General features: G+C 35.7%; 2 protein-coding genes across 5 annotated transcripts in view; both read right to left on the reverse strand.

Moving 5' to 3' along the window:
- LOC138318830 (adenosine 3'-phospho 5'-phosphosulfate transporter 1-like) overlaps positions 1-25,967 on the reverse strand; it is a 39,363-nt gene that overhangs the window by 8,781 nt on the left and 4,615 nt on the right. For 2 of the 4 annotated variants that reach the window (XM_069261555.1, XM_069261554.1), the window contains exon 2: positions 271-500. In XM_069261555.1, coding sequence (XP_069117656.1) covers positions 271-493 — 223 coding nt within the window. In that variant the 5' untranslated portion in view covers positions 494-500. Of the gene's footprint in view, positions 1-270; positions 501-5,497; positions 5,540-23,030; positions 23,073-25,967 lie in introns of all 4 variants that reach the window. The other 2 variants (XM_069261556.1, XM_069261552.1) reach the window with 2 other exon arrangements.
- LOC138320150 (DNA polymerase alpha catalytic subunit-like) lies at positions 4,491-16,305 on the reverse strand. The gene is made up of 8 exons (XM_069263203.1): positions 16,212-16,305; positions 15,802-15,914; positions 15,449-15,545; positions 14,949-15,023; positions 14,345-14,472; positions 12,972-13,096; positions 11,921-12,147; positions 4,491-4,528 (listed from the first exon to the last, which is right to left on the reverse strand). The coding sequence occupies exons 1-8, from the start codon at positions 16,261-16,263 to the stop codon at positions 4,491-4,493; spliced, it is 855 nt and encodes a 284-aa protein (XP_069119304.1). The 5' UTR covers positions 16,264-16,305.

Genomic DNA, 25,967 nt, shown 5'->3' on the forward strand with positions numbered 1-25,967 from the left:
TGATAAGTTAGGTACTCTTCATCCAGTCCCACAGAAATGAGTGTAAAAAGTGGAGAAATGAAATGATCTGAGTAAAACGACTAATATGCACTGTTGTGATTGTGTTCACTGGTCTCCAGGTTTTTTTATATGAAACAGTCACAACTCTTTAATAATCCCTGCACCTGAAGAATACTTTACTTGAAACTAAATGTAATAATATTATTGTTAACACACGACAGGCCTCCAAATGAAGAAGCACTTTCCATTTTATGCAGATATTCCACTTACCTGCTGTTTCATTATAGCGTTTATCCCTGAAGTACTTGATAAGAAGAGCACCAGGCACAAAAATGGTAGCGTAACCTAGGATGTTGAGACACAGTCGAACAAACCAAAAGTCTACCCAGTTACTTTGTGCCATCTCATCAGCTGAAGTGGACTCCTTCCCCAGACAGAGTGGTAGCACTATATTCAACACCAGAATGCCCAATAACCACATGGTGGCCTGCATGACGATACTGAAAAGTACAGAAAGCAGTGTAAATATAGAACAAATAATGGCATGTTGATACCATATTCAAACCAAGAAGTGTCCCATCCCTATAAAAGCACCTCCCCACTTCTTTTGGCTTCAATTCCATTTAAATGCAGACTGAAAATATAAACACTGTGAACACTGTGTTGGTTTCCTTACTGAATTCTTTGTGCACCCCCTTAACATTATTTGCCTCAATTTTTAAGCCCCCTGCGCATGTTTATTGGATCGAATACTAGTGTTGTATAATCGGCTAAAAATGATAATCGATCATCGGTTGGAATCGGAAGACTCATCCGATCCAATAATCGCACAAAATGATCGGTTCAATTTTCTATTCAAATTGCCTATAATCTATATATTAAAAGCTTGTTTTGCCCTCTCTGTTATGAGCAGTGGATATAATGTTGAAAACAAAAATTTCTGGCCTTTTTTGACAGTATTTGGTAAAAATTATTGACATGGAGGAATGTTAGAGAGTTTTCAGTGTATTTTAGGTTTTCAATAGAAAAATATTTGATTCCCAATGAGTTTAATTTTTTTTCCGATGATCGATTATGACATTTTCAATCGATCATCGGATCGGTTGAGGGTCATCTAGCCAGTTAATCGATTATTGCCGATCATCAATACAACACTATCGAATACAGTACATATCATAATTAGCTCTTACTGCACAAGTAATCCCCATCAGACTATAATTGCATAATACAAAAGTCTCAAATCCAAATTTGTATCACGAAATATTTATAAAAACATAACAAATATTCTTTGAAGTTCACTTCTTTCCTTGGAGGGGATCATCCCTCTGTCTCTTAAATCAAATCTACATTGCAATCTGATTAAAACCAGCCTTACAATATACGCTTACACTATAGCTTATTTAAGAGCTGGTTTTCATTATACTGACCTACAATGGTACAATAAATCTGTAAATTATACATAAGTAATTTTACTAAGTGCTTTTTTCACACATGAAATAGCTTTCAGTCTTTGTCAAATTCACTTGGATTATGGTCCTTTTTCAAGTTCACTCATGAAGTACCGATTATCAGTTATTTTGTCAATATCCTGAGTAAAGATCACCAATAAATTGGCCAATTTGTCAAATTCAATCAAATTTTATTAAAAAGGCTGTATATAATAATAACAAGAGGCCCAGAGGGCCTGTATCGCTCACCTGTTTGTTTGTTTTTGAGCATGCAATTCTGTAATTTAGTAATTAGTGATGGTGTCAGCCCCATCATTTGTACGATGTTGAATCCCCACCCTATAAGGATGCTACCATTGCATTATGAGTGCTACCCTATGCTTAGTTTCAGAGAAGAAGTCGTTTATATGGAAATAGCCAAATTGACCCCTTTTTGTCCCGCCCCTCAGGACCCCGGGGGGGTCAGCCGCATCATTTGTACAATTTTGAATCCTCACCCTATAAGGATGCAACCATTGCATTATGAGTGCTATCCCATGCTTAGTTTCAGAGAAGAAGTCGTTTATATGGAAATAGCCAAATTGACCCCTTTTGGCCCCATCCCTCAGGCCCCTGGGGGGTCAGCCCCATTGTTTGTACAATTTGGAATCCCCACCCTATAAGGATGCTACCATTGCATTATGATTGCTATCCCATGCTTAGTTTCAGAGAAGAAGTCGTTTATATGGAAATAGCCAAATTGACCCCTTTTGACCCCACCCCTCAGGTCCATGGGGGGTCAGCCCCATCGTTTGTACAATTTTGAATCCCTACCCTATAAGGATGCTTCCATTGCATTATGAGTGCTATCCCATGCTTAGTTTCAAAGAAGAAGTTGTTTATATGGAAATTACCAAATTGACCCCTTTTGACCCCGCCCCTCTGGCCCCCAGGGGGTCAGCCACATTATTTGTAAAATTTTTAGTCCCCTCAATATAAGGATGTTACCATTGCATTATGAGTGCTATCCCATGCTTAGTTTCAGAGAAGAAGTTGTTTATATGGAAATAGCCAAATTGACCCCTTTTGACCCCGCCCCTCAGGACCCCAGGGGGTCAGCCACATCATTTGTACAATTTCGAATCTCCACCCTATAAGGATGCTACCATTGCATTATGAGTGCTACCCCATGCTTAGTTTCAGAGAAGAAGTCGTTTATATGGAAATAGCCAAATTGACCACTTTTGGCCCTGGCCCTCAGGTCCCTTGGGGGTCAGCCCCAATATTTGTACAGTTTTCAGTCAGTAACCCATAAGGATGCTACCAATCAAATTCTGTTGAATTCCGACCAGCGGTTAAGGAGAATAAGTCGATTGTTGACAGACAGACGGACAGAAGGACGCCGGTATGGCATAAGCTCACCTTGGTCCTTCGGACCAGGTGAGCTAATAAAGTAATAATGATATATTTTATTAACGTGTCACACATTTTTACACAACATCAGTTAACAAATTCTTCAGTAGTAAAAATGCCCAGCCATTAATGTGCTTACGAAACACATACCGTACAAAAATTATATATATAAACATGCATGTACAAAGCTTCATTTTATAATATTAATATAAAGGTTCAAAAGGATAAAAAAACAAAACAAACAATAACAGACTAATTTACCATATGTCATTTTTAAGTGTTAACATTGAAAAAAAAAAAAAAAAAAAAAAAAAAAAACAAGAGGCCCACGGGCCTTAAAAGTCACCTGATATTTGATTAAAAATTAAAATGAGTTTTGTTATATGACTGTGAGTTTTGTCGTTTTCTGATTGGTCTAGACCGCTCGGACAGGTCTTGACAAAATGCAATGTCAACCTGAGACTGATAAACACCTGGACCTGTTCAGCGGTTGACATTGCAAATCCGGTAACCTGGCTATAAATAGACACAGGGAATTCCCTGTCCCTTCCACATTTTTGACCAATCAAAATAGAGCATTGGTGATCATCGGGCAATAACCAAATATAACATGGCAGACAACAGTTAGGTAGGATAAGGAAATATATTTTAACACATTTTAAATGTAGCTATATTTTCGAAAGTTATATTGTGAAGAAATACAGCAGAAGTACTAAAAGTACCTACTGATATACGTGGATGAAGATTTTCTTGATTTTTTGTTTAATTAGTCATTGCATTGTCCTTTATTCAAAATTGTTTCAAGTAGCAAAACTTGTATCATTGAATCGTTTCATTTAAGAAAATAATTATTGACATTTTGTAGGTTAATACGAGGAATTGTTACTAGTAAATAAATATAAACCTTTTAAAGGTGATATTTCCTTCAGGGAATATCACCTTTCTCAGGTTAAACAATTCCTTGTATTAACCTACTAAAAGTCAATATTTGTATAATGTCATTTACTAGCCACCGATGTCTTTTGTTCATGAAATAGGAACATAGATCTAATAGGTCTATATGTAAAGTTTCAGTAAGATAGGTGCATATTAACTCGCATTATCATGTTTATTAAGCTCGGTTCATATTTACTCAAGTTATCGTGTTCAATTATTATTATTGCAAAGGCCAATAACTCTGTAATCGAATGAAGCTGATTTTCGAAATTGCTCTAGATCTTTCCATTGTTATAGTCTGCATACATAGTTTTATTAAGCTCGGTTAATATTTACTAAAGTTATCACGTTCACAATGTCGAATAATAATTATTAATGCAAAGGGCAATAATTCCATAAATTACTTTTGAATCACACTGATTTTTGAACTCTTCAAGATGATAATCAATGTACAAAGATTCATTAAGATTCAGTTCATATTTACTCAAGTTATCGCGTTCACAAGGTCCAATAATAATTATTAGTGCAAAGGGCAATAACTCTGTAAATTACTATCAAATCACGCTGATTTGTAACTCGTCCAAGATCTTTCCAATGTTAGTCTAAAGTTTCATTAAGCTCGGTTTATATTTACTACAGTTATCGCGTTCACAAGGAAATGTTAACGGACGTTGCACGACGGACGACAGACATTGCACAACGACGGACAAAAGACTATCGCAACAGGTCACCATGACCTATGGTCAGGTGACCTAAAAACACAAGCAATTGTGTTATTGTAAATTAAATAAAGACTGCCATGTGTAAATCTTTGTTTTTGAGTTTCTTATTAATTCATACATTTAATCAGAATAACAAGTTCAACAAAACAGTATTTAGTTTAAACTGTGGATTTGCTTTAATGTTTTTATGTGCTAAGGCTTGCGGAGCATAGCTAGGAAAGCTGTGTTTAACAACGACCAGTAAAAATACACATCCCATGGTATCCAGGTCAATATATATCAGTTTTGTAAATTAAATGGCCAATAAATCATTAGTCTTTCTTGATTTGATTAGTTTAACGTCCTATTAACAGCCAGGGTCATTTAAGGACGTGCCAGGTTTGTTGGTGAAGGAAAGCCGGAGTACCCGGAGAAAAACCACCGACCAGCGCTCAGTACCTGGCAACTGCCCCACATGGGATTCGAACTCGCGACCCAGAGGTGGAGGGCATGTGGTAATATGTCGGTACATCTTAACCACTCGGCCACCGCGGCCCCTCTTTCTTGATCAATTTTGTCCAAACTTGATCTTATAACATGAGGATACCTAATATTTCACATGGTTTTATTACTTGGACACAATACAGAGGTTTCAGCTTTCTGGTCAGTCAAAATTGAGATTTTGTTCGATTAAGCTGACATTAGCTATATATGTAAGGGACCTCAAAGGAAGACAAATTTATACTAATTTTAGTTTTTAAGATATCAGATGTCATTTAGTTGCCATGGTTACCAAATAAAACATCAACACGAACCTAAGTGGAATAGTGTAAGGATTATTAGTGAGCATATCTAAAATAACGTTATTTGGTGGTCACAGTCATAATTGAGGGCTAGTGGGGGCGGGGTTGCTAGGGCCTGTATTAGTTGTATTCGCTTTTAATCCTGTGATCTGAACTAGATGAAGTGTAAGTGAGCTTAAACCACAACAAAACAATTAGATTCAAAACAAAATATTACCTTTTCCAAAAGGCTGGTTCCTTATTACTTGTTTTCAGAGATCTGTTTTTGTACCAAAAAAGTAAACTTTGACTGGTAGATACAACATTACTTTTACACAAACAACATAGCATTGATAAAAGCGTAATAAACCAAATATGTAAATAATAAAATAGTTGATCAAAAATCAGTAAGATTTATACCCTACAAAGTAATATATATACGTAAAGGGTGGAAAGCTCCCCGACACAAAACGTTTACCCTCACCTAACTTTAGTGGCCAAAAAATCACATTTCTAGCAGGTTTCATAACAAGAGGCCTAAAGGGCCTTAACGGTCATCTGACTACCTTGCCAATAGTAAAATTAATTATATGTGGTGTCAATTTGTCAGGACCATGTCAGGATCATTTTCAATTTCTTTCAACAAATTTTATTTCAAACAAGAGGCCCAAGGGCCTTAACATATCGGAAATTAATTAGATATAGTGTCATGGTAGCCATCTTCGATTTGTGATCAACAATAGATGTAACAATACTTTGTCGGGACCATGTCAGGATCATTTAATGCAAGTTTCAGCCAAATTGCACAAGTAGAACTTGATAAAAAGTTCAAAATGTGTTTTCAAGATGGCGGCTGTGGCAGCCATCTTGGATTTCAGATCGACTCGAAAAATAACAACACTTTATCAGGACCAAGTGATGATCATTTCATGCAAGTTTCAACCAAATCACACCGGTAAAACTTGATAAGAAGTTCGAAATATGTTTTCAAGATGGAGGCTGTGGCGGCCATATTGGATTAGATCGACCCAAAAAATAACAACACTTTGTTAGGACCATATCAGGATCATTTCATGCAAGTTTTAGCCAAATCGCACCGGTAGAACTTGAGAAGCAGTTCAAAATGTGTTTTCAAGATGGCGGCTGTGGCAGCCATCTTGGATTTCAGATCAACCCGAAAAATGACAACACTTTGTTTGGACCATGTCAGGATCATTTCATGCAAGTTTCAGCCAAATCGCACCAGTAGAACTTGAGAAGAAGTTCAAAATGTGTTTTCAAGATGGCGGCCATCTTGGATTTCGGATCAACCCGAAAAATAACAACACTTTGTCGGGACCATGTCAGGATCATTTCATGCAAGTTTCAGCCAAATTGAACCGGTAGAACTTGAGAAGAAGTTCAAAATGTGTTTTCAAGATGGCGGCTGTGGCGGCCATCTTGGATTTCGGATCAACCCGAAAAATAACAACACTTTGTTTGGACCATGTCAGGATCATTTCATGCAAGTTTCAGCCAGAATCGCACCAGTAAAACTTGAGAAGAAGTTCAAAATGTGTTTTTTTGGCGGCCAAGATGGCGATCACCGCTGTCAGAACCATGTCAGGATCATTTCATGCAATCAGTAAACTTGATAAAAAGTTCAAAATGTGTTTTCAAGATGGGGCTGTGGCAGCCATCTTGGATATAGGATCGACCCGAAGTTCAAAAATAATAACACTTTGTCAGGACCATGTCAGGATCATTTCATGCAAGTTTCAGTAAAATCGCACCGGTAGAACTTGAGAAGAAGTTCAAAATGTGTTTTCAAGATGGCGGCTGTGGCGCGGCCAAATCAGATGATCTTGGATTTCAAATCAACCCGAAAAATAACAACACTTTGTCAGGACCATGTCAGGATCATTTCATGCAAGTTTCAGCCAAATCGCACCGGTAGAACTTGAAGAAGTTCAAAATGTGTTTTCAAGATGGCGGCTGTGGCGGCCATCTTGGATTTCGGATCGACCCGAAAAATAAAGAACACTTTGTCAGGACCATGTCAGGATCATTTCATGCAAGTTTCAGCCAAATCGCACCGGTAGTAGAACTTGAGAAGAAGTTCAAAATGTGTTTTCAAGATTGCGGCTGTGGCGGCCATCTTGGATTTCGGATCGACCCGAAAAATAACAACACTTTGTCAGGACCATGTCAGGATCATTTCATGCAAGTTTCAGCCAAATCGCACCGGTAGAACTTGAGAAGTTCAAAATGTGTTTTCAAGATGGCGGCTGTGGCGGCCATCTTGGATTTCGGATCGACCCGAAAAATAACAAACACTTTGTCGGGACCATGTCGGGATCATTTCATGCAAGTTTCAGTCAAATCGCACCGGTAGAACTTGAGAAGAAGTTCAAAATGTGTTTTCAAGATTGCGGCTGTGGCGGCCATCTTGGATTTCGGATCGACCCGAAAAATAACAACACTTTGTCAGGACCATGTCAGGATCATTTCATGCAAGTTTCAGCCAAATCGCACCGGTAGAACTTGAGAAGAAGTTCAAAATGTGTTTTCAAGTTGGAGGCTGTGGCGGCGATCTTGGATTTCGGATTGACCCGAAAAATAACAACACTTTGTCAGAACCATGTCGGGATCATATCATGCAAGTTTCAGCCAAATTGCACCGGTAAAACTTGAGAAGAAGTTCAAAATGTGAAAAGTTAACGCACGGCGCAATGTGAAAAGTTAACGCACGGCGGACGGCGGACGACGACGGACGAAACATGATGACTATAGGTCATCCTAACCCTTCGGGTCAGATGACCTAAAAACGGTTACTACCATTGGAAAGAGCAATAATTTTCCTTTCAAAATCATTCTACACATGCATACAAAGTACCATCACTAAGAATCCCCATTCTTACAAAAAAATGTCTAGGAATCATCATGCCATTTAATTATATTTTCTCATGCATTATGCATGAGCGAGATCTCTGTTGCAATCTAACTGGCTGACTAAAATGAAAAGTTGTTATACTCCTTTAGGGACACCTCATCATTTACCTTTGGCATAACCCACACACCAGACACCCGAAGAGGAAATAGTACAATGCATTTCCAGACCTCGATCGCACTGTACATGCACATGACTGTGCTCATTTAATATTCACCAAAGCATAGGCAGATATTATGCACTGTCCAGAATTTTTTTAAGGCATATAACATTTTTAATGTATATAGGATAGATGTGTTAAATGTCAAATGATGAATTAACTTTATCAACAATGATAATTTTATATTCAATGAAAAGTACATCCAAACAAGGTTTATTTTAAAATTTCAGTTGAGCTAACTAATTCCGTGGTATTCATTATTATTATGTACTCATTGACACTAGTTAGCTAATTAAACAAGAGGCCTAAATAATTAATCAATTCCACTTAAGCAGAATCAAGTTCAAGAAAAAGTAATTGACCCATACATGTATGGTCTGGTTTAATTTTTAAAAATCTGGTAATATGTATCAAAAAAAGTTTATATTATATATTTACATATGTATAAAGTTTTAGTTAGATATGTACAGTGTAGACATGAAAATTAAAGCCTTGTTCATTTAAAACTAAGGTATGTATACATGCAGGTATATGCCATGGACGGTACTTTTGACATAGAATGAAGATATTCAACTACACTGTTGACATTTAGAGAAGAGCCGGGCGCCCCATGGGGCTTAAACAGTCACCTGATCATGATCATATAATACTAATTTGTACAGTATTTATATATCAAATTGGATGATGCATTGAGTGCTTTGTGGGCGTAGGACCATTTTTAAAACGTTTCAGAGGTCTAGACCATAATTGGAGTAAAATTTGTATATTTTTGTATAGGCCGATATATATGATGGAAAGCAGAAGACTTGCCCCCCATCAGAGACCAAAAAATCTACATTAGCTACCCGACCTACATTGAACGACTTAAAAATAGTTTTATGCATGTATCACAAAATGTGTTTTGATGACCAGATTGACATTATTTATTGAGCTATAGCTACATGTATAATTTACATGCATGGCATACATTTTGTAAACTATGACATCTGTCACACTAACGGGACCATACCTGGGTTTATATAATATTATGTTACTGATCCCTAACATATATACACTTTAAAAGCTCCTGTCACTGTTGTATTTATGTATATAGCTACAATGTACATGTATACATAACACTAAAAATCTGAATGTGTAGCAGAGACATGTCAGCCACAATGCATATATATATATATGTGCCTAAAACAAGACAAACATTTTTGCAAACTTGTACAGGTTTGGTCTTTTATTTATGCCTGGGGGCAATTGAAATTGAGCTTCAAAAGGCGGGAGGACGTTTATAGGACATGCACATTATTGGTTTCAATACGGGGTACTAATACTTTCAGGTATACAATATTATATTTATTATTAGCCCATCATATTTCTATATCACCAAGTTATTAAGTACTAGAGCACCAAACAGGATTACTATACTGGTACTTCCTAGGGGACAAATTAAACATAGCTGATCGATGATATCATGTTATGAGATCGATGTATGGTACTCATACATATGTGTTTAAATATAGGGCTGTTAGTACCCGGTACCCGGTTTACGGGTCGGGTTGGGGATGTAACCGGGTCAAAAAATGTGTACCCGGGTACCCGTCAAAATAGGACAATTCGTCTGGATGTACGTAAACAAGTCTAGAACTTATATTAAAAGTATAACAAAATCCAACTAATTTGTTTTGTTTTCAAATGCAGGTATGATAAAACAGGTAATTACGGTATTTTGTTTCTTTCCTATTACTTCCTGTTGCAAAAAAATTTCCTCTCGGACTGGCATATGCTACACAGTGTCAGACATGCTGGTTAGACTGACACTTTACGGCAGCTCATTAGCAATTATGAATGTCCAATAGAAATGAAGTAGACAATTAACGACTGAAGCTATCTTTACTGAACTCCGATATGTTTTAAATTAATCGAATCTCCGTCGATCAACCGATCTTCCCCAAACAGCAAACATAACGTAACCCAATTTGTTACAAAAGCAGTAGATCTGTGGTCGAGTACCCGTCGGGTACTAAACTTCAGGTACCCGGGGACAAAATTTAGTACCTGTGACAGCCCTACCGGTAGTTAAATAGTACTTCTGTTAAATTGATAATTTGATACCAATTAAGGCAATGCATCAATTATAGATAATGCACATCCTTGAAAAACTTATGTATTATATAGTTTCATTAATGTTAAAATAATATACTCAAATCATACACTACTTTTACAGACTACCATGTACATTTTGATACTTTTAATCATAATTTTGCAATTCACACATTCCTCAAGGCCTACTCCTATAGATTCAGAAGAAGATATTTAAAAATAATGGCAAATTCTATTTTTTAAAAACTTATTTCTAGAGATATAAAAATAAATAGAATTCATATTAGGAATCTACTTATTAAATTTTCATATATTAGCAACTCACAGTACTGTAAGCAGCTGGAGAAAAGAAAGTAGAGTTCTTACAGTCATGCCAAATGAATGCACAAATGTGGCAAGTGGCATACTAAATTTATGTTTATAGTGTTGAATGTTTCTTGATTTTAATTGATGATCGATCGATTACGAATTTTTCCTAAAGACTATATACTATTGAATTATGAATAGGTAATAAACAAATATTTTTTGAAATGAGATAATTTGAGCTCATTTATACTAGCTGGTAGAATTGTGAACCTTTATTATGTAAACCATATATTTGCTATTGCAAAACTGAATCAATTCAAAATGCCTTAAAAGGACTTGTTAGATACACATACAAATAATTAATTCAAATTTGAATGAAAGAAAAAACAAGTTACAATTCATACTGTTAGGTTCATCTTTCTAATTTTTTTCAGAGAAATTGAAATGTTATAATTAAATACAGAAATATAGGAGAGTTTTCTGTAAGTGGTGGTATCTGATTATAAAATCAATAATTAGTAGGTTTTGTCCCTGAATTGATCATTGATTAAAATTTTACCAAACCCGGACCGATTCCGAACACTATGTTCACCAAAAAATATCAGATAGTTAAAATTGTTTCTTCGAAAAAAATGTTTAACACAAACATCAAATAGTTTTCAAAGTTATTCAAACATTTTTAAAACAATGTTATGACCACACAGCAACAATGTTTAAACACCATTCATAGATAAAATATTAAATAGATGAAATAATTTATAAACGAAATGTTATCAGAAAATATTAACAATCATAACATACGCATGGTGTTACAGGCACATCATTCAGTTTAAGGACAAAATGACCATCTTGCAAAATTATCTGCCCTTAATGGGTAGGTAATGATTGTGTGACATAATGTGCTTAAGAGCATGTCATATTTCTCTGGTAAAACAATGCAGACTTTAGCTCAAAAAATGACATCAGAATCAATACCTACCCGCAAGGACAGCTATCTCTGTATTAACATGCAAAGTCGAAATTGATTGTGACATCATGTTTACAAATACAACATCTCATTTTTCACAGAAACTAATTTTCGCACACAAACTGATGACGTCACAACCAATAAGTACACCCAAGAGCTGACAACTCTGTAATGAACAATATCAACTTAATTAGTGACCACACTTTACCTTTGATGTTGTTTACTGTATCTACATCCATACTGTCCACCTCGTCAAAGTCTCCACAATCCTCCTGGGGGGCGGGGATGTTCGGATGAGGCAGGGGACGGCTCTTCTTGGCTGGTTTTACTGACATAGTGATGCCTGGCTCCTGTTTGATCTCCTGTTTTACCCGTAGAGGGGCTGGGGCTGGTTTGGTAGGTTTTACAGAGGTACTGAACGGGTTGTATGGGGACCTGGAACGTGACCATTAGATAAACTTTAAAGACAATAACAAGACCATTACAATGTGTATAGTGATAGAATATATTAACAAGAATATAAAGAAGATTAATCACAAGGCATACTAAGGTACTGAATAGGTTGTGATGATTGTAGTTTCATCACCGAGTATATGGCTTCTACCTCAAGTTAGCCACAAATTCTGGAATGAAAAGATTGAGGACTTGTGAAAGAATATCACACAGCCACTAGATTATTGCTACTTAGTGAGGGAGTGGGTGGGGCTAGACTTGATTACTATTACGACGTATTTTAGAGGACTATTGGTAAAGTGATTAGATTAAACTGTTTGGCCATAATAACTCTGTGTCAGGGAGCAATTACTAGACTGAGTTCGTACAGAAATTAAAAAATATTATTCAAGGATTAAGGACTATTGCATTTTTTGTCATTTCAAGGCCCCATTGAAATCAAATATAGAATCAATCAATTTAGGTTCAGGGAGCAATTACTACACTGCAATTACTAGAACAATTGCTGAATCTGGATTTTAGGTTGATTCTTCTTCAACATTCCGCGGCAAGTTTGTTCAAAGTTATGTTCATTTTACATATAATACAAGTTTTGAATAAGAATATTGTTCAAGGACTTTTCAAGGCCATTTCTTTAATTCAAGGACTTTTCAAGGCCAAACTCTTAATTTAAGGACTTTCAAGGCCAACACTTAAATTCAAGTACTTTTCAAGGCCTGTAACCACCATGTAGAGAGTAGCTAAGCCATTTAGTAATATTTTGCTATAAGTTTTACGAGGTATGCCAATTTAGACTGTGACCTTACTTAGTAGAAGCAGGGCCCCTCTTCTTTAACTTGATGGGGACTGGGATGATAGCATCAGAAGGTCCATTATGGAGTTCTTCCATCAAGTCGCCGAGGAGTTCATCACCGGCCAGACTGACATCCTTCTGTAAAACAATACAATCATAGGCTGACATATTGTAGTGGTACACATAGACAAAATCTCATTCTAGTAAACTACAAGGTCACATAAAACACTGAAAATTCACAATGCAATGTTCCAGGCTTTGAATTATAAGAGTTCAAATGTGTCTTCAATGAATGAATTAAAAAAAGGTTCCTGCATAATGGGTCTCAGCATGTTTTCACTTAATTTCCATTCTTATCTAACATTTAAATTAGGGCTGAAACGATTAGTCGAATAATCGGAGGCGATTAGATTAATGAAGCTAATTGCTGATAATCAATTAAAAATTTTATTAATCGTTAATCGTAACATGCATAGCCAGTGCATTGTAAGCTGACTAAACACGTTGACAGATCATGGATTTCTGAGTAAGCCATTCCGACTGGAGTTTCATCTCTTTTTGTACATGTTTTGAACTCAACAAAGCATATATGATGTGAGAAATACTTGTTAAATTACGTCTCTGTAGAAGTTAAAGTCATTAATCAATGAAAAAGTGGATGTCATGAGAAAGCTTGCAACACGCTGTTCGCCAATTTTCACTAGCGATCGACTCCATGTTGTTACGTCACGGAGGCCTAATCGCCGCCGGGACGCTCGGGAGCGGAAGGAGCAGTAATCTTGAACATTTAGATTTTACTATTGCATGTGTTTATCATATAAAAAGAATGTTTTTGTTCATATTCTAATTGAATATAAGAGTTGTTGATTTATTTTGTTTTTTTGATCACGGAAATAAAAAAGTTCATTGACGAAAATTTGGTCATGTTGCTCCGTGGCGATCCAGATTTGGTTGATTAGTCGTACGTGTGAAGGTCACGTCAAAACAGCGGGTTAGCAGACTTGATTTAAACGATGTTACGGAAGACAATACAGGAACGGAATTCAGAGCTTATTTGGGATAAAATACGTTTGTTTTGTCAATAAATCTATTCTTATTTGTTGGTAGGCTTATATTATATAAGGCATGTCCTCTGTCATATTATACGGTAGGTGTTATTGTTAGTTGATAACAAAACATGGCGGACGTTTTCAGTAGTAAGTAGTGAAACAATATAGTTGCCTTCAATTCAAACGATTAATCGATTAGTAATCGATTACATGTGACCGAATAATCGAATACAAAAATTACTAATCGTTTCAGCCCTAATTTCAATTCATTTGTTTTTTTAAATTATTTCTTGGATGTATAACTAAGTTATTAAACATCACCCTAAATCATAGTTACCTCTGCTTTCTTTTTACTGCCACCTGTAGCAGCCTGTGCCATGAACATAGATTTGATATTAGCCTTGGGTTTCGTACCAGGCCTCACAATGTTGGGGTTCTTGGACTTTTTTCTGTCTTCCTTTTTTTCTGTAAACAAAAGAAAGATATTGTCTTCAATGTCTTATCCAAATAGCAACTGTTATTTAATTCATGGCCTTGTCTATCTCCAAAGTTACAATACCAGAGCCTAATTAATATTTCATTACAGAATCAGAAATAGAATCTGTTTTCTGTAACTGTTAAGAAAAAAACACCTTCACTTTCAATGAAAAAATGAACATCAATTTTAAAAGTTTAGAAAGTCAACTTTTAAAGATTTTTAGGGTTCATTTCATTCAAAGTTTTAATGACAGCAAGGACCATTTCATGTGTCAGGTTTAGGACTGAGAAGGTGGAAGAAAGCAAGAGTACCCAGAGCAAAACTGACCCATGGTCAGCAACTGCACAAACTCTCAACCCCTGCATGTATTGCTCATGGTTATTTGAACACCTAACCACTAGGCCATTGTGGTCCCCTTACAGAAATAAATGAGCTATCCTCAGGAGCACTAAATTGAACTCACTATTTTGGGAAGGAGTAGAATCATCCAGGTCATCATCAAATATCTCTCGGCCATCTTCCACATAACCAGACCCATCTGGAAACCAAAGGACAGAGATAATAGTTATTGACATACTAGGAAAATGAGTTAAACAATAAATCAATATTCCTGAAATAATAAATGCTAGTAATTAACACAACATCTACATATGCATCTGTAAACAAAGTATTACTTGTCTATTACTAAAGTGTATCAAAATAGGACTAATGAACGTAATGAAATACATATTATGCTAACATGTCAACATCACACTTCAATAGCTTACCTTTTTGGGACTTTTTTGTCACAAATAAATATGTTATATAAATATTTTTTATTGGTATAGAGAATCATATTGGACAGACAGTTAAAACTTCATCAATTTGAAGTCTGACCATTAAATGGGGTTACTCTATATTTTAATCTAATGATTTTTCTGAATCTCACTTCAAATTGATAATTTTTTAGATGAGATAACAAACCATCATCCACGATCCAGTCATCTTCTTGTCTCTCCTGAACAATTTTAGAATATTCATCTTCGTCGACAACATCATAGACCAGCTGATCTTCTTTATCCTTTCAAAATGAAAAAGAAATAGGGCTAAATTCTGCATTTTTGGATGTGACCATAAAAATCAGCAAACTTGCAATTAGTAATTTGACATTACACAGATAGAACTAAATATCTAGAGGCAAACAAGTAATGTTGCAGCTAAACGTCTGGATACCAAAAATAACACTTACACTGGTATTCTATGATGGAGTTTTTTTTTGGCACAGATGGCAGCAAATAATCTGTCAATAAAACTAAACTGTGGCCTCATAAGCCTACCTCATATTTGTTTTTCACTCCTGCAGCTTTCGCTTCACGTAATCTCTGCAAGGCTGCGAACTTCCCTTTCTTGTCGATTTTCTGACGTTTTGACCGTCCACGGGCAAGTGAATCTGTTACAAAATCAACAAATCAGGAATAATACGAAATCGAATGCATCATTATGTCACACTATTCACTGTAGATAATATAATGCTAAGAAAAGATAATCGAACACACACCATATTTCAGTTATCGGGATTAGATGGCATTTTACAAAGAATCTGGTAGAGAGAAATAAGATCTTGACGTTTCGTGCACGATTTATTTCTCAGTCAAGAAAGCATCGCTTATATGAAATAACACATACTTTATGTGACATAGCTAGGTCATTCAAATATATGTAAAGAAAAAATAAAATGTTAAATTACCTTGATCATTATCATTATTGTTTTCTGTGTCCGAAGTTGGAGCTGGCGCCATTTTCGCCGATACTCGAATCTGGCGCGAAACACCAGATGGCGCTAGCGGTCATCTGCCGGAAGCAAAATAAATATTGTAAATATTATAGACGAATCCGATTGGGACCGTATTTTCCGGAAATATAAAAAAAAAACCGACCCGGAAATATAAAAAAAAAACCGACTATAGTGTTCTGTATATGTGTACTTTAAACAATAAGTTACTCTACTTCAGTATGATTTTATTGTACAATTATTGAACTGAGATTAATTTTAAATAAACGGCCAAAATATCTATTGTTGTAAGGTTTTTTTTTTCATAATTTTTAATGAAATATTCAATTCAAGTTTTTTTGTATCTTATTCATCTGAATAGGACATTGGGTGTGTTCATACTCACATTATTTTTACATGTCATTATCTCGACATCAAGAAAATAAAAATTCGCCATGCTAATTATATACTTTATTCATCTTTCTTTGAAAAAAAAATATATTACAGGGCCACTACCTTTCCAAAACGGCTTTTAATTTTTAAAGCGGAAATGTAAAACGAGATCGATAATTTTGTAGAGTCATAAAAGTTATTAACTTACCATTAATACTACACTTATCATCATAATCTGAACAATTTTACAAAAATAAGTAAAATGTTTATTTTCATAACGCTAAATACCTACGTGCGGTAATTGAGCGAAATGACTCCCTTCTGTTATCATATATTACGCAGGAAATCTTACATATGATTGTAGTCCGCTAAACCTGCCTATATTATTAGAATTAAAAAAAAAGTATAGGCAGGTTTAGCGGAGTAATATGCTTGGTGTTGTACTGTTGTAACCACTTGGATCTGAGAATTAGTTACAGATTATATCATCATGGACCACGTACCAGAGTGCCCTAAGACCATTTTTAGACGTTTTAGAGGTCTAGAAAAAAAAAAAAACGATAAAAAACGATATCGTTTCAAAAAGTCTACTCTGGTACGTGTATGAATGTAATGTAACTTATTATGATTTTATATGACCCCTCTATATAAAAACACCAGGAATGAAATGCATCCCTGGCCAAAAAACGTCAGTAAAAGTTCTGTAAAATTTGTTCTGGGCAGTGTCTGCTTAGGGCAATAAGATGTTACTCTGGTATCGTGGGTCCAATGATCCCATGATTTTGAAAGTTTGCAGATTTTCGCGGCCACTTTGTTTAACGAATCCATGCGCTGACGTCACAAGAATGGGATGGGACATCCTAAAATCATGATTGGGCCTGAATCTAAATCAAAAGTACCAAACTGGGCTTTTTGGATTAAAATATTCATATAACTGTGACATTTTATACTCATTCCTATAAAAGACATAATGACATGAGACATATCACGAATATTTATATTCCTAAACCCATTTATTTTCCGTTCATGTCAGATTTCGTCCAAATCAGTTCTTTATGACGTTCCATTTCGAGTGCTCTCCCTTGTGTTAAAACTTTAAAATGTTTATCAAAAATATCTTTTTAATTCACGAAAAAATGTATACGATATGTAACAAGCGTAGATATTTTATAAGTAACAAATAGCTTAAGAGTTTACCGTTGAATAATTGAATTCAAAAATAATTTAATTTCGTTTGTGCGGAACTGTGTGACGTCAGCGCATGGATTCGGGAACAAAACAAAGTGGCCGCGAAATCTGCAAACTTTTCAAAATGACATGGGATTAAACTTATTGTGATGGGGTTGTGAACAGGTTAGTGTTGATATATGTGAAGAATAACATCTTATTGTATTATAGGCTTTGGACACATGCAGACAATGCCCAGAACAAATTTTACAGAACTTTTACCGAAGGTGGTGAACATTTTGGCCAGCGATGCATTTCATTCCTGGTGTTTTTTTTTAGTATAAAGGGATATTTTTTTTATATATGTATACTTATATTATTGACAGAACGTCAAACTCCTGTGCTAATTCTCAGATCCCTGTGGTTGTAACTTCATCTTTGGCCATAGGGTTATATTTTATAGGGTTTTTAATGTTTTTTAAATAACCTTTAGGACCTTTAACTAGCATAATATTAGTATGTGTTTTTCTCATGACCAAATGAAATGAAAATAATTCAAATACGAAAAAAAAATTAAGTTTTCTAATTGCTTTAGATATATCATTTTAACAAAATTTAGATTATTTTCAACAGTTAAAATTATTTCACGATTAAAAGATTGGCACTGAAGTAAGTTATTGGTATAAATAGCTTCATTTGCTTTCATAAGAAATTTAGATAGTGATGATAAAAGTACATTTAAATACATATGAAGTAATCCGGATTTTGTGGTCCGGACATTGGTTCCACGTTTATTATTTTCTGTTTATTAAACATCTTCAACATTGACGTGTACTTGGCTAATGAAAACACTGTGAGCAGCAGTCAGTAGTCATAAATAGATTTCTGTAGCACGGAGAAAACATCGACCTTTCACCGATAACGGAAAGCAGACGATGTAGATAAGAATCCATCGAGATCTTCCCGTTGAAAACCATTAATTCAGTTTTAGTGTTGACACCGGTAAGTCCATCACACCACCATTCACACACGTGTATTGACATCTGGATCACAATTTCGTCAGATATTGCTGCGTGATCAATATCACGTGTAAATGACACATTAATTAAATTATGTTTGAATACTTAAGTTTTTTATGCAAATATTTAATAAAGAAATGTCTTCGATAATTTGTACATGGTGGTGATATTCTGTTCAATTTATTTTGTCAAATGTCAATATATAATCCTGATAAAGGCCATGCTGTGAAATGTGTACTTCTATTGATTTTCGGCCTCCGCCAGCCAGTGCAGATGAGACTGCATATGTGCTAAGACAGGCAACATGCTATTCTGACAATGAATTACGTTTGCATTGTTTTGGTTTTCTGAATTTAGTTAATTACTATGAAAGATGATTTTTTTTTATAAATATATGATGACAGGATGCTTGAATTTTTAATGTGATAAAAAAATCTCATTTAAATATTAAAATCTAAAAAAGGAACTTTAGTAATATGATGCATGTTATTACTATATCAAGAAATAATTTTAAAGTCAGAATTCAAGCACCTGTGATAGGATGGCATGCAATTCTTACAGTAGTCAAACTTGTTTTTATGAAAATTAGCTGCAGGTATACATTCAGTTTAAATTTCAATACCGTAGTATTTTATTAATAAAAAAGGTTGGCAGCTTTATTTATTAAATTCAGTATGTTGTATTTTTAGGCTAAAATTTCATATATTATATATCCGGTAGATATCAGAATATTGTTTCATCATATAGATCCTAAACAGTTGTATAAATTTCAGAATATCAAATTTGTTTAACATAACTCACACATCAGAACATTTACCAGCAGGCAATAAAAGGGTTTCAGTTAAAATGTGAGATCAAGAAATAAAATAACATATACATTTAAGACAAAGTACAGCACATGTACTCATAGGCATTGACTGAATCAATGAAGTCCTTAGTTCTCTGATAGAGTTGGGAAAATCTAATATATAAATTCATTAGAGAACAAGGGAGATCACTGGGGAGTAGTTGATAAGTTACTTGCCCAATTTATTAATAACTGAACAGCCAAAGTGTTCAGTGGCTTAATTTGTTAGAAACCAATCCCTACAGGACCATCAACATGTATAATAAATGATTAAATGTATATATTGATGGCTGACCAGAGAGTTTACAGTACAATAGTGTATTTGTAGATTTCAGAAAATATTTCAATACATGTACACCCCAGCCAATCACATTATAATAGCAACTAGTAGAAGTCATCCTACTCCTTTTATTCTGATGAATGTTAGCAGGATCAAAAGTCTAGCACTTTCATAGACTAGTGTACATGTCCTAGCCAGGAACAGAACCAGCAGACTTCTTCATAAGACAAATGCTCCACCTTAAACCAAAATTGAAGCGGCGTCAATGGATGCATTTGGAAGGAGAACGTATTTCAGAAAGAATAACATGATATCTCAGATTTTGTTGCTTTATCCAATCATGAAATGGGGGAAGCAATATAAGCAGGTACAATTCAGAATTTCCTATGCTCTGCCTGCAGGGTTTGGGTTTCCGAAACCCTATTAGGATTTGTGATGGCCATTTGGATATTTGTAATTACTGTTTGGGATATTTGTAAAAAAAAACCACCATCAGATTATTTAAGTTGAACATCAGTATGGATAGCTAAATTCTGTATGGTGATCCTTTGGTGATGATAACAAATTCTTCAGTATGATAAAGGATGCCTGGAATATATATCCCATAGGAGTCTGTGTATATCTGTGCATATCCATTTTAGAAACATTGAAACTGCTTACGAAACACATACCGTACAAAAATTATATATATAAACATGCATGTACAAAGCTTCATTTTATAATATTAATATAAAGGTTCAAAAGGATAAACAAAACAAACAATAACAGACTAATTTACCATATGTCATATTTAAGTGTTAACATTGAAAAAAAAAAGTTAAAAACAAAAAAAAACAAGAGGCCCACGGGCCTTAAAAGTCACCTGATATTTGATTAAAATGAGTTTTGTTATATGACTGTGAGTTTTGTCGTTTTCTGATTGGTCTAGACCGCTCGGACAGGTCTTGACAAAATGCAATGTCAACCTGAGACTGATAAACACCTGGACCTGTTCAGCGGTTGACATTGCAAATCCGGTAACCTGGCTATAAATAGACACAGGGAATTCCCTGTCCCTTCCACATTTTTGACCAATCAAAATAGAGCATTGGTGATCATCGGGCAATAACCAAATATAACATGGCAGACAACAGTTAGGTAGGATAAGGAAAGATATTTTAAAACACATTTAAATGAAGCTATATTTTCGAAAGTTATATTGTGAAGAAATACAGCAGAAGTACTAAAAGTACCTACTGATATACGTGGATGAAGATTTTCTTGATTTTTTGTTTAATTAGTCATTGCATTGTCCTTTATTCAAAATTGTTTCAAGTAGCAAAACTTGTATCATTGAATCGTTTCATATAAGAAAACAATTATTGACATTTTGTAGGTTAATACGAGGAATTGTTACTAGTAAATAAATTATAAACCTTTTAAAAGGTGATATTTCCTTCAGGGAAAATCACCTTTCTCAGGTTAAACAATTCCTTGTATTAACCTACAAAAAGTCAATATTTGTATTATGTCATTTACTAGCCACCGATGTGTCTTTTGTTCATGAAATAGGAACATAGATCTAATAGGTTCTATATGTAAAGTTTCAGTAAGATAGGTGCATATTAACTCGCATTATCATGTTTATTAAGCTCAGTTCATATTTACTCAAGTTATCGTGTTCACAAGGTTCAATTATTATTATTGCAAAGGCCAATAACTCTGTAATCGAATGAAGCTGATTTTCGAAATTGCTCTAGATCTTTCCATTGTTAGTCTGCATACATAGTTTTATTAAGCTCGGTTAATATTTACTAAAGTTATCACGTTCACAATGTCGAATAATAATTATTAATGCAAAGGGCAATAATTCCATAAATTACTTTTGAATCACACTGATTTTTGAACTCTTCAAGATGATAATCAATGTACAAAGATTCATTAAGATTCAGTTCATATTTACTCAAGTTATCGCGTTCACAAGGTCCAATAATAATTATTAGTGCAAAGGGCAATAACTCTGTAAATTACTATCAAATCACGCTGATTTGTAACTCGTCCAAGATCTTTCCAATGTTAGTCTAAAGTTTCATTAAGCTCGGTTTATATTTACTACAGTTATCGCGTTCACAAGGAAATGTTAACGGACATCGCACGACGGGACGACAGACATTGCACGACGACGGACAAAAGACTATCGCAACAAGGTCACCATGACCTATGGTCAGGTGACCTAAAAACACAAGCAATTGTGTTATTGTAAATTAAATAAAGACTGCCATGTGTAAATCTTAGCTAGCTAGCTAAGCTAAGCTAGCATAGCTAGGAAAGCTGTGTTTAACAACGACCAGTAAAAATACACATCCCATGGTATCGAGATCAATATATATCAGTTTTGTAAATTAAATGGGCAATAAATCATTAGTCTTTCTTGATTTGATTAGTTTAACGTCCTATTAACAGCCAGGGTCATTTAAGGACGTGCCAGGTTTGTTGGTGAAGGAAAGCCGGAGTACCCGGAGAAAAACCACCGACCAACGGTCAGTACCTGGCAACTGCCCCACATGGGATTCAAACTCGCGACCCAGAGGTGGAGGGCATGTGGTAATATGTCGGTACATCTTAACCACTCGGCCACCGCGGCCCCTTTTTCTTGATCAATTTTGTCCAAACTTGATCTTATAACATAAGGGATACCCAATATTTCACATGGTTTTATTACTTGGACACAATACAGAAGTTTCAGCTTTCTGGTCAGTCAAAATTGAGATTTTGTTCGATTAAGCTGACATTAGCTATATATGTAAGGGACCTCAAAGGAAGACAAATTTATACTAATTTTAGTTTTTAAGATATCAGATGTCATTTAGTTGCCATGGTTACCAAATAAAACATCAAAACGAACCTAAGTGGAATAGTGTAAGGATTATTAGTGAGCATATCTAAAATAACGTTATTTGGTGGTCACAGTCATAATTGAGGGCTAGTGGGGGCGGGGTTGCTAGGGCCTGTATTAGTTGTATTCGCTTTTAATTCTGTGATCTGAACTAGATGAAGTGTAAGTGAGCTTAAACCACAACAAAACAATTAGATTCAAAACAAAATATTACCTTTTCCAAAAGGCTGGTTCCTTATTACTTGTTTTCAGAGATCTGTTTTTGTACCAAAAAAGTAAACTTTGACTGGTAGATACAACATTACTTTTACACAAACAACATAGCATTGATAAAAGCGTAATAAACCAAATATGTAAATAATAAAATAGTTGATCAAAAATCAGTAAGATTTATACCCTACAAAGTAATATATATATACGTAAAGGGTGGAAAGCTCCCCGACACAAAACGTTTACCCTCACCTAACTTTAGTGGCCAAAAAATCACATTTCTAGCAGGTTTCATAACAAGAGGCCCAAAGGGCCTTAACGGTCATCTGACTACCTTGCCAATAGTAAAATTAATTATATATGGTGTCAATTTGTCAGGACCATGTCAGGATCATTTTCAATTTCTTTCAACAAATTTTATTTCAAACAAGAGGCCCAAAGGCCTTAACATATAGGAAATTAATTAGATATAGTGTCATGGTAGCCATCTTCGATTTGTGATCAACAATAGATGTAACAATACTTTGTCGGGACCATGTCAGATCATTTAATGCAAGTTTCAGCCAAATTGCACCAGTAGAACTTGATAAAAAGTTCAAAATGTGTTTTCAAGATGGCGGCTGTGGCAGCCATCTTGGATTTCAGATCGACCCGAAAAAAAACAACACTTTATCAGGACCAAGTGATGATCATTTCATGCAAGTTTCAACCAAATCGCACCGGTAAAACTTGATAAGAAGTTCGAAATATGTTTTCAGATGGAGGCTGTGGTGGCCATATTGGAATGGATCGACCCGAAAAATAACAACACTTTGTTAGGGACCATATCAGGATCATTTCATGCAAGTTTCAGCCAAATCGCACCGGTAGAACTTGAGAAGAAGTTCAAAATGTGTTTTCAAGATGGCGGGCTGTGGCAGCCATCTTGGATTTCAGATCAACCTGAAAAATGACAACACTTTGTTTGGACCAAGTCAGGATCATTTCATGCAAGTTTCAGTCAAATCGCACCAGTAGAACTTGAGAAGAAGTTCAAAATGTGTTTTCAAGATGGCGGCCATCTTGGATTTCGGATCAACCCGAAAAATAACAACACTTTGTCAGGACCATGTCAGGATCTTTTCATGCAAGTTTCAGCCAAATCGCACCGGTAAAACTTGAGAAGAAGTTCAAAATGTGTTTTCAAGATGGCGGCTGTGGCGGCCATCTTGGATATAGGATCGACCCGAAAAATGATAACACTTTGTCAGGACCATGTCAGGATCATTTCATGCAAGTTTCAGTAGAATCGCACCGGTAGAACTTGAGAAGAAGTTCAAAATGTGTTTTCAAGATGGCGGCTGTGGCGGCCATCAGATGATCTTGGATTTCGGATCAACCCGAAAAATAACAACACCAATTTGTCAGAACATGTCAGGATCATTTCATGCAAGTTTCAGCCAAATTGCACCAGTAGAACTTGATAAAAAGTTCAAAATGTGTTTTCAAGATGGCGGCTGTGGCAGCCATCTTGGATTTCAGATCAACCCGAAAAAAACCAACACTTTATCAGGACCAAGTGATGATCATTTCATGCAAGTTTCAACCAAATCGCACCAGTAAAACTTGATAAGAAGTTCGAAATATGTTTTCAAGATGGAGGCTGTGGCGGCCATATTGGATTGGATCGACCCGAAAAATAACAACACTTTGTTAGGACCATATCAGGATCATTTCATGCAAGTTTCAGCCAAATCGCACCGGTAGAACTTAAGAAGAAGTTCAAAATGTGTTTTCAAGATGGCGGCTGTGGCAGCCATCTTGGATTTCAGATCAACCTGAAAAATGACAACACTTTGTTTGGACCAAGTCAGGATCATTTCATGCAAGTTTCAGTCAAATCGCACCAGTAGAACTTGAGAAGAAGTTCAAAATGTGTTTTCAAGATGGCGGCCATCTTGGATTTCGGATCAACCCGAAAAATAACAACACTTTGTCGGGACCATGTCAGGATCTTTTCATGCAAGTTTCAGCCAAATTGCACCGGTAGAAACTTGAGAAGAAGTTCAAAATGTGTTTTCAAGATGGCGGCTGTGGCGGCCATCTTGGATTTCGGATCAACCCGAAAAATAAAAACACTTTGTCAGGACCATGTCAGGATCATTTCATGCAAGTTTCAGCCAAATCGCACCGGTAGAACTTGAGAAGAAGTTCAAAATGTGTTTTCAAGATGGCGGCCATCTTGGATTTCGGATCGACCCGAAAAATAACAACACTTTGTCGGGACCATGTCAGGATCTTTTCATGCAAGTTTCAGCCAAATTGCACCGGTAGAACTTGAGAAGAAGTTCAAAATGTGTTTTCAAGATGGCGGCTGTGGCGGCCATCTTGGATATAGGATCGACCCGAAAAATGATAACACTTTGTCAGGACCATGTCAGGATCATTTCATGCAAGTTTCAGTAGAATCGCACCGGTAGAACTTGAGAAGAAGTTCAAAATGTGTTTTCAAGATGGCGGCTGTGGCGGCCATCAGATGATCTTGGATTTCGGATCAACCCGAAAAAAAACAACACCAATTTGTCAGGACCATGTCAGGATCATTTCATGTAATTTTCAGCCAAATCGCACCGGTAGAACTTGAGAAGAAGTTTAAAATGTGTTTTCAAGATGGCGGCTGTGGCGGCCATCTTGGATTTCGGATCGACCCGAAAAATAACAATACTTTGTCAGGACCTTGTCAGGATCATTTCATGCAAGTTTCAGTCAAATCGCACCGGTAGAACTTGAGAAGAAGTTCAAAATGTGTTTTCAAGATTGCGGCTGTGGCGGCCATCTTGGATTTCGGATCGACCCGAAAAATAACAACACTTTGTCGGGACCATGTCAGGATCATTTCATGCAAGTTTCAGCCAAATCGCATCGGTAGAACTTGAGAAGAAGTTCAAAATGTGTTTTCAAG

Source organism: Argopecten irradians, chromosome 3 (genome assembly GCF_041381155.1).
Source record: "Argopecten irradians isolate NY chromosome 3, Ai_NY, whole genome shotgun sequence".
In the NCBI taxonomy this organism is placed as follows: Eukaryota; Metazoa; Mollusca; class Bivalvia; order Pectinida; family Pectinidae; genus Argopecten; species Argopecten irradians.